We start from the raw sequence: 13,568 nt of genomic DNA on the forward strand, positions 1-13,568 counted from the left end.
TTAATTTTGAATATTAAAGTATTTGCGCATCAAAAATATGTGCTTACGTGTATCGTTCAAGATCTGTTGACCTAAAATAAACAAATAAATTTAAATAAATTGTAAGATCATTTATTGTTAATAAAAAAGAAATAACTATGAAATATGTAGTGGTTAATTTATTCCAACTTATAGTTTTTTGTATTATTTCACATTTATCGTATCGGTAGATGATAATTCATAGTTTTATAATATCGGTAGATGATAACTCATAACTCATAGTTATATATTTTATATATTTGAAAACAATAGAGTTAATAGCTATTAGAAAGTTCAAATGTTAACTATTTTTATGTAGTTCATGATTATCAGACAGTTTTTACATAATTCATAGTTATTAGAATGTCTTTTATAACTCACAGGTCTTAGATAATAATTACATAGTTCATAGATTTTCATAGTCAGTTACATAGTTATTAAATAAGTTCAAAAATTTTAATAAATTCATTCATGTTTTGACTATTTTTCTGAGATGAAAAATAGATAAAACGAATTCTTTTAATATTTTATTTTATTTGTCTTTCTATAAAAAAATGGAAAACTTTTAATTTAAGGAATTTGCTTTACACTGATTTATTAAATTCCTGTCGCGATAAAAGCCGTAACTCTTGGATTTAAAAATTGGTGCTTCTAATAACAAAGGTACTTTTCAATTCAGTTTTTATAAACTTCTAATTTAGAAATAAACTTCTAATTTGAATTCTAATTTATAATTTGAAATTGCAATACGACGTCGATTTTTAAGCTCAAGATATGAGCATATAACTCTAAAAATAACTAATAAACAGTTCTTATTGATAAATTCAATTGATAAAAATATTAATTACATTTCCTTATGGTCCAATTGTTTTTATCATGGACGTTATTAGAAAGGAAGCAATATTTTAAGACAATAATAGTTAATTTAAATAGTATTATAAAGCACAATATTTTGATGTATCAAAAACATTTGCAGTAATACTTTTGGAATTCAACTGAAAAAAAATAAACCTTCTTCTTACATCTATTTTTATTAACACAGAGTTACATTATAATTCATATTTAAAAAACCATTGGTATAATTTGATTGAATGAATGTATACTACTTACTTGAGGATGGGAAGTTAGATACACCATTTGGTAAGGAATATCCACTTAAGTCTGGAAGGCAAAATAATTGAATGTAGACTCGCAATTAAGTTAATTAAAAGAAATTAAAAAAACGGAAAATGTAAGTAAGCTCAATGATGTTCGAGTACTAATATTAAATATCCGGAATCAAACTAACACAATTTCTAAACTAGATCATTGTTCATATTCATTTGCTTCATTTAAAAACGTTTGAATCTCTTATAATTACAGGACCATATTATTTAATACAATGAAATTATTTATATTTAAATAATACAAAAAAATATGAGCTAGTATTAATATAACAAAAAAAACTATTTTTATAATTAAATAGGAAACTATTTGTTTTGTGCAGGTAAATTTACTTATTATTTTAAGCATTATTTTATTTAAGTATTTTTATTTAATTTAATTATAATATTCATTAATGTTTGAACAAATTACTATTTTTTACAAACCTTGAAATAAAATGGAAACTGTTTTTAAGTCTCATTGTTCACTGTAGACTGAACAATTGGTGTGGGCTTATATTATAAAAAATTAAAACAGACGAATAATCAGAAATTAAATACTGAAATCATTTAGAAAAAATGTTTTAACTGAATGCTAAATTTAATTTATAATACTTCATTCCTATTTTTTATTAATTTAGTAGCTTTTTTTCATAAAAAAATATTTTTTTAAATTGGTGGAAATTAAAAAACAATCGATCTAAATTTTATTCAAATAAATTAAGTCTTTTTTTCAAAATATTGAAACTACAGTTAGACGTTTCCATCTTTAAATGATATGAGCTTTTTTTAAAATATCGAAAAATTATGAAACAATAATGTATACATTTTTAGACTTATTAAAAGTATTTAATTATAAGTCAATGAAAATTTCCTACCAAAGCCTCCAGATCCATTGCTCGGTGGTAATTGAATTGATCCCATGTTTCCTGAAATAAAAAGGCATTTAAGAATTTCAATACATCTTTCCAAAAATAGGATTTCTTTTTAATTTGTAACATTTTATATTTTCTTTTAATTTTTTTTGTTTTTTTATTTATCTATATAAATATTTATTTTAATGCAATTCAATGTCATTTTCAATATTTTCTTATCAGTAAATATAATTTTCAATTATTTCCATATTTATTCTAAATAAAGTATTGATTTGTTTTATAAGATTCTTGGTTGATATGATTTTTGCTTGATAAAATTTTATCGTGCTTATTTATCATGATTTAATAAGATTTGATATGATTTTGATAAGATAAGATTTTAGATAAGACTAGATAATTTGAAAAAAGGTCTTGCTAATAATTTGAAAAAGTAAAAAAAATCTATATCCTGAAGCAAATAAAAAAATTTCTTCAAGAAGAAAGTTTGTAATTTTGAAACATATGAAATTTTGAAAACCAATAAAGAAAAATTAGAAACAATAATCTAAAGATACATTACCGAAAATCTTTAAGAGAATGTACACTATAAACAAAATAGAAAACGTTAGAGAACATTCAAACAAGGATATTCAAATACTAATAAGAAAAAGAAAAGTGTAATGAATACTTTTTTCTTATATAAGTACCAACTAATTATTCAATAGAATTATTTATTTGATTATCAAATTTTTATATTGCTGATATCACTTCGAAAAAAGTAAATTTTTTTGACGCAATTAGATTTTTATTGAAATTTTAAAATTGGTTACTTTATTATATGATTTAATTCATCATAATATTATATAAACATTTCACTTACATGGGAAGCTGTATGTATTGGCAGCTGCAAGAAAAATACATTATATATAAATTACAACTAAATAGCAAGTATTTGAATTTTACCAAATTTTCATACGTAAGCAGTAAACTAAATATTTATGTAGAAACAAATTAATAATATATTTACCTCCTTGTCCGACATCAGGAACACCACTTGGCAAGTCAAGTTGACCTTGAATTTCTAAATAAATAAATAAATTTATTTATTTAGGATTGACCTTAATAAATTTAGGATTTATCCGTGAAATCTTGAAATCTACTGTAAAAGTAAAATGTGCGGGCCAATAAAAAAAAACGGAAAACGCTCTTAGGTATTAGACAAGGTAGTAAAATACTTTTTTGTGAAAGTTAGGGCTAATCCCAGTCTGTCACGCAAAGACGAATAAGAAGAAGCCTTTTAAAAATATTTTTTTCTAATTCGAGTTTTCAATATATTTCAAATATACATTACCAAAAATATATATTTGCATTATTCGTAAACTTTCTTAGCTTTAACATTTTCAAAAATTTTCTTTGAAAAATTATACTTGATTTTTTTGAAAAATTGAAAAATGTGACTCAATTGCCTGAGTTAATTAAAATTAGCAGTTATTAATAAAATATGACAGCGAAATGGAAGGATAGAATCTTATTTCTTATTGAAATACAGCAAAGAATTTTGTTTCGATTGGTCTTCTTCAAAACATGTAAAACATACGATAAGACCAAACTCTTAATTCACATAGGTTTGCCAATATACAATTTATAATTATGATAGATAGATGATATTTTGCCCCAACAATTTTAAAACGATGTGTTATATTTTTCTGATAGTCAATTAATATATTAAGGGTTATTCTTTTATATTAAAAAAAAGCAAAGTGAGTGGAGTACCATTATTAAAAAAGGAATAAATTAAATTACAGTCAGTCATTTTTCCTTCATCAATGTTCCAAATTTTTTTTTCAATGGAACAAAGCGAAAGGGTTATGTTTGGCGTACGCCTAAATTGTAGCAAAGTAGCTAGTTATTTCCTATTAAGCTGCACTTTTTATTCATTAATAACCTACAAAATAGATATTAAAAAATCTTATCTATTTTTATTAAGTATTTTTATGATTTAATGATAGAATTCGATCATTTAGTAAAATGATTCTTTATAATTTCTTTTTTTGAACTATTTTCTTTTTTAAAGGTAAATTCCTTTATGCAATATAACATAAAGAAGGTTAATTTTAAATACATCAATTAATTAATAATATTTTTAGCTTTGGAAAATTTTTAAAGATGATATGAAATTTTACGTTGCTTGACTCTAAAAATGCATGATGTTAATATCATGAAAAATTCCAGATATCTTGCAAAGATTCAACATTAGGTCACTAATTATTTTTAGTTTTTATCTATGATTTATGTGAGTTAAAATTATATGATGAAATGGTAAGTTTTGCTGACGACGCAACTCGTATATATTTATGTTATTCAGACAACAATTTAAATTTAATCATAAATGAAGATCCAAAAGCAGTTCACGTTTGGTTCTTTCTTAGTTTTTAAATTATCAACATCAATAAAACTAAATATGTGATTTCTTATTAAAAGCAAAATCTTATTGTAAATTACCAAGAGGATGTTCGTATATTAAATTTTTCACTTTCACTGCAAAAGTTATTCGATAAAGTATCTTGGACTTAAGCAAAAGATTGAAGACATGAAATTGAAATTGAAAATAATTTTTCCAGGTACAAAACAGTGATGTTTTATGAATTTTAGTTCGTTATTTAATACTTACGCAAAGTTCCTAAATCTGTCAACATCTGTGGTAGAGATAAAGCTGCCATTTTTCCTATAAAAACAAGGGTCAGTGATTAAAGAGAAAAACCATATTAACATTTAACCATATCAAACAGAATATTCATTTTATCCACCTAAGATTTTCGTTTCAGAATATAAAATGGACAATACATTCATTTAATCATTAAAGCCTATTAATTGTTAATGACATTACTAAGCATACCAGTCATTAATGTTCATTGCTGTTAGCTAAATTAAATATTATTGAATAAAAATCAAGCAGATTTCTAAAAATAAACGAAATTCAACTATCGAATTTTGACAATAAGTAAAAAAATATATCATTTAAATTTTTAATGCAATAAAATTTTTTAAATGTATTTTAATTAATTAAATATTAGATACAAGATATAGATACAAGATAATCTAGTGTGGCAAAGCATCGTATGTAAAAAGAAAAAAAAATACGATTTCACACTGGGAAAAAAAAGTATGGTTAATACTACCTGAGTATGGTAAAATTGGATCTGGCTGAATTCAAACACCTTCATGTTCTGTAATTTTTACTGAGGCACATTGGTAATGATTTTGGTAAAATTAACAATAATGTATAGTGTTATGATATGGGTCAAAATTTGGTATTTGGTAATTTCATCGCGGATGTCTCATAACATGTTTTTTTTTTTTAAAAAAAGAAAAAGTTTATTCAGTTAAAAAAAATTTTCTATTTTGTATTTTTTCAAAATGTGTAGTTATAAAAACTATACTTTAGAAAATCAAAATAGATACTTAATATATGAAGAGAAAAAATACCGTATATTGTATGTCTTAAAATGTCCTTAAGCGTTTATCTCGTAACATTATTGGAAATGTCAGAAATTCTACATTTTAGCTCGCTAGAGCAAATATACTTCAAAAGATTCATAAAAAAATACGCTGTGCATTTACATGTAAGGGGCACATTAATGTTTGCAGCTTGTTAAAGTGTCCCTAATAAAAATTCAAGAGAAACGTTATTTGAAATCTTTTCAATTTGCTTTGATTTCTCAAACTTAAACACAAGCAAATAAAATTAACAATATTTATTTAACATATAATAAATAACTAGACAGTATAACAATAACATACCTAAGACTCTAATCAGTTTTACTCCTACAAAATAATAAAAAAAATATACTTCCATGACAAAGTGAGAGTCAAAAATGATTACTAACGAAATTGATTAATAACTGTAAAAAATACTCTTTGTTTTTTTTCGAAATTTCTCCGTATATTTAACGTTTTAATCCGTTTTGTTGACAAAATGGTTTTTCACCGTTTTTCATCTTAATCACAAACGGATTAAAATCGTCAGTTGAAATTCTAATTTCAATGCAGTTTTTTTGGGTTCCGTAATATATTTTAATTTTCCCAATCATTTCAGGATTAATTTCTATATTTGCTCTTAATATTTAGCTATTACTTTTTGGTTTTTAACATCGCATGAATTAAACTACGATTAAACTTTATTATCATTATAATACAATATTGAAGTAAAATTCGCAATGTCACAATTTTTACTTAAGAAATTGTGATAGCGATTGTGCGAGAATAGTGACGGTTAATAGTGCTAGTCTTACAATAAAGTGACCCATGTTAGAATCCTAATGATGACTGGTAGATGCGAGTTGTACCGACATAGAATATTTTCACCTATGGTCAGTTGAGGTTTACATCGCACCGTTCATAGAGAAAACTTGTTCCCATATAGTAAGATTTTATTGAGACTACAGATTTATTTTGGTCGTAAAAACTAGTTTTGTCACGTAAAAAACCTATCTTATTACAGACTTTCTTCTGAATTTTTACAGGAAGGACTTGCTTTTGTATGGTAAAAGCCACTGAGGCTACGGATTTACTTCGTAAATTTTGTGATTTTGCACAACTAATACAGCTGCACTGCTTAAAACTCTATATTTTAGTGGATTCTTCTTACAGTTTATTATATTTATTTAGAAGAATAAAAAATTGCGTTATGAGTAGTTATCCAGAAAAAAAGGTGAATAAGGTAATTATTAGATAAGGTGAAGTACAAATGAGCAATAATATATTAAATTGCGTACCAAAAACATAATGAGTCATTTTACTGCATGTTCTGACTTGTTTGACTTTGGAACATTTATAACTATGTTTCGTGTGACCGCTTTTGCAATTCTTCATCCACTTTGTCGTAATATTCTATGCCCTCATTCTCCCATATATATGGTATTAATAATTTCAAGCATAGGAAAGTTAGCAATTTTTTTGCTGACATGGTGGGAGAAGTATTAGCAATGTTAGCGCAGAAATATTAAATTTCTAAAACAAAAATCTCTTTTGAAACCAAAAACAACAGAGTGAGTTAAAGTAATTATTCTTAAATATTCCTATATACATTTATAATTCCGCTATTTTTGTTTTCAATGTATAAGTGTGTGCAAAATCATTAAAAACATGTCTATATAATATTTAAATTTCCAAGAAATGTTAGATTTATATTTATTGTGAGTAATATACGGTGCAGAAGTAATATCTTACCTTGTTGTCCGAAGTCAGAGGGGCTTGGATTTTGTCTGTATGCACCTAGTTTGCCTATAAAAATATAAAAAATATCGAGAAAGCTATTTTTTTGAAAGATTTAAATGCAAATTTAAATAGCTTAAAAGAAAAACATGTATTATTTGTATTTTTAAAAACAAAAATTGTTTGTATTTTTAACAACTAATAAAAACATTTAACTGCTTTTAAATTGAAAATAATATTTTATAATAAATATTTTACTTACATATGATGATGATGAAACGTATTCCTATTAATGAACGAAAGTTTGTTAATATTTAATATAAAATTATTGAAAAGAATTATAGAACATATAAAGGTAGTCATGGTAAATAATTAGTTTGATCAATCATCCATATTCCATTTATAATTTTTTTAGACCTTTATTTGTCCATTTACATTAGTGTACATATAACTAATGCATCTTATACATTTTTGAATCTTTAAAACATTATAGATCAACGTGTCACATTTATATACTAATTAACGTGCTACGTAGTTCTCAAAGTATCTAAAAGTCAATTAAATTCAATTTTTATATCAAAACAAGTTTCGATTTTTATATTTGAGTTTAAAGACATTACTTGGTCTTTTGTACAACGTTTTATTTCTCTCGAAAATTTCCATAATAACTCATTTTTAGTTTATTAATTGATCGATGCAAATTTTATTATAACTAGGACGCTCCGTCTACCACTCTATCCAATTGCAAAACCTCCAATATGGCCTTTCAATCATCTTACACTGTTAGGATTTTCCTTCTTCATGAAAAAGCAATTAAAAATATAAAAACTTTCAAGTGAATTGGCATTCCGAGGAAAAAAAAACTCGTGTTAAGCCTGTAATTGAAAATGGCTCTTTCAGCTCGTCAAATCTCAACTCTGTAGTTGCACCACAAATCACAGATCAGCTAACATATTTATTTTTCTTCAAGTTTAAAAATTAATAATTTTTGATATAAAGATGGAATTTTTTTATTAGATGGAATTCCTTATATATTTTTTACATTTCGTATCTTCAAGTTTTTCAATCTTATAGTTCTTACACAGCAAATCAAAATACAACGCAAAGCAAAACTATTTGAGGAAATTTGCACAAAGAGCACTAAAAGTTGCAAAAGCTTTCGAAAAATTAGAATTTAAGAAAAAAATAGCTCATTTTAAATTTATAAATTTACATGGCCCGTTCAACATATCAAATTTTAACACTGTAGTGGTATTTTTTCTGCCTGTAAAGCAGTCCACAAGGTGTTTTTACCCTATAAGTAAGAGTTAAAAATTCTTCAATTAATTATGCAGTGTTAATTTTCTTTTACCTTACTGTAATCTATGCATATGCGTAATTGTAAGTTTCGCAGTTTCTGCGCAGCAAAAGCAAATGTTAAGTTCAAACTGAATACCCAAAACAGTAAGGCTTGCTGACATAATGAGTTTTTATGTAGTGATAAATGTACTAATTTAAAATAGCCAATAAAAAACAAAACTCTATTAATTTGATTAATAAACTTACCTAAGTTTCCAAGTTGCTGTTTATCATCAGGTAAGCTCAATTGTCCTTCTTGGTCTATAATTTTAGGAAGAAAATAAAAGTATTAGTACGTTTTACCAATATAATTGGATACTTGTAGCGAATCAAATTTAATATTTATTAGCGACGTCACGCATGATTAAGGCTATGAGATTCGACAAGTGCTCTTCGAGGTATCCAACTAAATTTGATCGGAAAATTGATTCAGCGTGATAATAAACCCAATCATTAAAGCTGTAACTTTAAGACGTCATATACAACCACGTGATTAGACACAACCATGTGATTATTTGCAAGTACCCAATCGGATACCTGTAAGTGACGTATTGTGGATATCTCGATCCTGAATGGTTGTTAAAACGTGGTTTTTGTTTACGTTAAAATGTAGTTTATATTTTCTTATTATATGCGTTACACAATGAGAAAAAAAAGTGTGGTCAAAACTACTAGAATATTGTGAAATTTAACGTGTTACCGAAGGTCTTTGGAAATGATTTGGTAAAATTAACAATGAAATATGGTTCATAATTTGATATAAAATGTGATAAAAATTTCGGTAATTTTATTATGATACCATAGAGCAGAGTTTCTCAAACTGTGGTTTGCGGTTCCGGGACACTGCAGCAATAATCCTAAAATTACCAAATATTTTTTCATACTGTATCAGAATCTTTCCCGAGTAATTTAATTTATTTTTATTATTGCATTACATATTTAAGTTTGGAACTTTTATTTAAAATGCTCACCTTTCCCTATTTCTTAAAATTAAAGTTAGAGAAATAAAACCGCAATAGTATATAATAGTTTAAATGACGAAACTGATACTTTCCATCACGCGTGTGTCGGATTTGCGCAATGTTTATGGAGCCCCTTAAAAGTTTCGAAAATATTATGGGGTTCCACATATGTTCATAAAAATTAAGATGTCTTAGTGCCCAAAAATTTTAGAAAGCCTGCAGGGCTAAAAATCCATTTGTTAGGGTTTCAGGTATTCAGGTTTGTAACTTTAATAAATATGTTGTAATACGAATTATGAACTTGGAAGTCAGAATTTCCTGTAAACCGTTAATGTATGGACGGGAAAATTAACAAATGATTGGTTCAAACACCATATATTAAAGTTTTATTAACATTATGTTTCTCTTTTATTTATTTAATTTTTTTATTTTATATACATATAAATAAATAATTATGCTTTAGACAAATTTTTAAATAAATAGGATCGTAACCAAATTGTTTGTAATAGAAGTTCCAAAAACCATGAACTTACCAATTATCTGAATAAGTATTTTTCCTTAAAAGAAAATAAAGGATTATTTACTTCGAATCAATGAAACTACATATTTCCATAAAATAAATTAAGCGGAATGGTTTCTAATAAATTAATAACATTAAATATTATCTAAGCTTAATAAGCATTTAATCATAAAAACTAATGTTGTCTTCAGTAATATTTATACATTGTTTGTATTGAAAAAAATATTATTTATATATTTATTTTCCAACGTGGTGAACTATCGATAACGTGGGTTTCTCACTATTTAAATTTAGAATATTATAATAATCTAATATGATTCATATTATTTGGTTGTCTGGTGCAATAACTTTAATTGAGTTATTTAGTTATACGCTAAGTTTTTGTTGAGATTCATTTTGTTAGATAGACTAAAGTGATAGTTTAAGTAGCGTTGAATAGTTAGTTATACGTTAAATATTTATTTCGAGTAATTTTAAATTTTTACAGAAATAAATATTTAGTCACGAAGCAATTATTTAAAACTATTTGCAATTCCAGAAATTGTCTATTTAATTGTTCCAAATTGGTGGATTCTCTTCTATAGACAGTCTAGAAAATTACTTGGCATTTGATAATCCTTGATTGATTTTCCCAAACCAACAAAAAACTTATTTTCGTAGAAAAGTTTCATACCCCTTTTAACTTTGACCACTTCAGTTGCATTATAAATATACTGCACGCAATTATCAAATACTCAATTTTAAATTCAATTATTAAATAAAATTATTGATCTAGAATTGAGCTACCATTTTCACAAATAAACTATGTTTTGAAATTACTTCTAAATTTTATTTTGGTGAGGTAGTAATATTAGTATTCAAAGAAAAAATAATTTATTCTCTTAATTATTTATTTAAAGTTTTAAATAATTTCAAACACTAATCATTCGTAAAAAAATATTAACTATCTATCTCACAGTGTTTTGAAATGAAGCTTAAATAGATTTTTGGTTTTTTTTCTGGAAGGAAATAATTTAAAATTTCCCTTCTTTATTATAAGAGCCTATTACATAATATTTTAAAGCAATTTTATTTTTCAAAACAAAAATTAGATTTAATTTAAATCAATAAAAACTCGATATAGTTTCTCATTAATTAATATATTTTTTGACAAATTACATTTTCTATCAAACATTGGCTTACCTAATTGAACTAACTGTGGTAATTTTGATGGTTGGCTTTGTCCATCTAGAAACAAATAAAGATCTTTATTTATTCAAACATATATCGAAATTAAATTATTTCATAATTTATACACGTTAACAAATTATACCAATAAATAATATATCAATCATAAAAATCTTGGCACCAAATTAACAATACTTAATAATTTTGTATGAATTTTTTTAAAAATTCTTTTATAAATGCGATAAATCTACTTATCTTCTTTGATATTAAACTGTTTGCTTTTTATTTTGAAAACGGACGAATTTTTTCTTTTTTTCTCTTCTTTTGCTGTTATTTTTATATTGGATAGATATCTACTTCCATATAAAAGTTATTAATAAGAAGATGGGTAGTCAGTTTTTTAATTTATTACGCAATGATGATGGAAATTGTTTCTGATGAGAATTCAGATGAAAATTGATTTTAGGCACGGGTATGCTTATTTTAAAACAAAATGGGGTGTGGGTGTATCCACACCCCATATTATATTATTTTATTATAAATTTTATATTATTTATATTACATTGTAAGGCTTTTAAAATTGATTTTTAAAATGTTCATGTATGTCAAGTTGTCATGTATGTCAATAATCTAAAGGTTCATTCCAGATTGGAAAAATTGTCAATTTCAATTGAATTTTTTTACTTCATTTCTTTTTAAAAGAATGCTAATATTCAATGCATTTTGATATGCTAATGTCACAGTAAAATAAAAGCTAGTTGCAGAAAGATATTTGTATTCGTGACAAATTTAATTTGTTGCTATTTTATTCTTGATTCAGAAATGTGAAAGAACATTAAAAACAGTTATGTTAAAGAACATTTGTAGTATTTAAAGGAAGCAACAGAACAATATTTCTTTATTTTTTTTTAAAACGTGCTATATATATATATATATATATAATTANAGTTGGCTGCCATGTAACTATTATTGTTTGAGTCTTATATTTGTCAATTATTTTAACAAGTTAATGTACATGATATGTTAATAACTTGTGGTAGTCTGGAAATTACTTTGTTCTTGAGACCAGTATTTTATCTTATACGAAAATTATTAGTCCTAGTGTTTACACACATTGGTTTAGACTTCGTTTGCTGGAAAATTCTGTCAATTTAAGAATGCACACCATTATATAAGAATGCAAAGGTGCATTTTATATATATATATATATATATTTCTTTCTTTCTATTTATTTCTTTTCACCTGAAACATGCGTTAAAATATGTTTTGACCAGAAGTAAAAATGGCTGAACTACTTACCAAGTTGCGATATTAAACTATTTGCTAAATAAAAAATAACAACAACAATGAGACTAAGTAGCAAAATTACATAAAAATGAAACATTTTTGTAAATAATTTTAGTGTACTCAAGTAAACTTAGTATGTGAATTTAGTAACTAAATAAACTAATAATTTAAGTAAACTTAAATAATTTTAGTTTCAAATTATAATACCAGTTAATAATTTTAGTACCAAAACTTGATATTTATTTATTGAAAATAATATCATCTAAATAAGGTTTATCTAACCAGATGTATTTTTAATTTTAATACCCTCATTTTGGTGAAAATTTAAAGAAAAATAAGTATATGAATAAAAAACAAATTGAAAAATGCAAATACGGATGTAATGCTGCAAATTACATAATTTAAATAAGAATAATTATTAGTTCTAAAATTGAATTTGATATCATTATCATTGTTTTCAAATACTCATGAAAATGAGAAGAAAAAAAATGTTTAAAAATAATGTGAAAATTGAATGTTTTCTTACTTACCTAGATCTTCCAGTTCAGGAACAGTCTTTGGTAAATCAGGTGATAAGACAGATCCTATAAAAGTAAAAAAAAACTCGTTTATTAATACACCGATGTTTAAATAATTAAAATTTTTCATTTAAAATTATGTAAAAACTCCACTTGATTTCTCCTTTAAGTTTAATTTGGTGAGAATATATGTAGGATGTATTCTGAGTTCACACATTAATTATAATATTTTAAAATTCTAGATTTAAAGTGAAGTGTTTAGTTTTAATACGAAAGGAAACTCAGAACTAGATCATTTAAACTCACTTTTAATTACTAATATGTTTAAAATCTCAAATTTAGACAAGATAACGTTGCTTTATGCTAAAACAAACTTTAAAAACAACCTGTCTCGTGACGAAACTGGTTCAGTTTGAAATATATTTTAAAAGCAATTAATTTTGAAATAACTGTTCTTTTATATTAAAAATTTCAGACTAAATATTTACTTCAATTTTTTAAAAAAAAGGATTAAATACTTTTAACCAAACAAGAGAAAGAATTATTTA

At 24.8% G+C, this 13,568-nt stretch overlaps 1 protein-coding gene across 24 annotated transcripts in view; it reads right to left on the bottom strand.

The window, feature by feature from the left end:
• The window catches only part of LOC107456745 (uncharacterized), a 142,719-nt gene that overhangs the window by 12,664 nt on the left and 116,487 nt on the right, over nt 1-13,568 (bottom strand). For all 24 annotated transcript variants that reach the window (XM_043048039.2, XM_043048038.2, XM_043048042.2 and 21 more), the window contains 15 exons: nt 13,033-13,086; nt 12,515-12,538; nt 11,231-11,275; nt 10,062-10,085; nt 8,774-8,827; nt 7,491-7,514; nt 7,244-7,297; nt 5,816-5,839; nt 4,686-4,739; nt 3,042-3,095; nt 2,895-2,918; nt 2,595-2,618; nt 2,039-2,089; nt 1,129-1,179; nt 48-71 (listed from right to left, as the gene is read on the bottom strand). In XM_043048039.2, the coding sequence (XP_042903973.1) occupies nt 48-71; nt 1,129-1,179; nt 2,039-2,089; nt 2,595-2,618; nt 2,895-2,918; nt 3,042-3,095; nt 4,686-4,739; nt 5,816-5,839; nt 7,244-7,297; nt 7,491-7,514; nt 8,774-8,827; nt 10,062-10,085; nt 11,231-11,275; nt 12,515-12,538; nt 13,033-13,086 (585 nt within the window). The remainder of the gene's footprint in view (nt 1-47; nt 72-1,128; nt 1,180-2,038; nt 2,090-2,594; nt 2,619-2,894; nt 2,919-3,041; nt 3,096-4,685; nt 4,740-5,815; nt 5,840-7,243; nt 7,298-7,490; nt 7,515-8,773; nt 8,828-10,061; nt 10,086-11,230; nt 11,276-12,514; nt 12,539-13,032; nt 13,087-13,568) is intronic.

This window comes from Parasteatoda tepidariorum, chromosome 7 (assembly GCF_043381705.1).
Source record: "Parasteatoda tepidariorum isolate YZ-2023 chromosome 7, CAS_Ptep_4.0, whole genome shotgun sequence".
Lineage (NCBI taxonomy): Eukaryota > Metazoa > Arthropoda > Arachnida > Araneae > Theridiidae > Parasteatoda > Parasteatoda tepidariorum.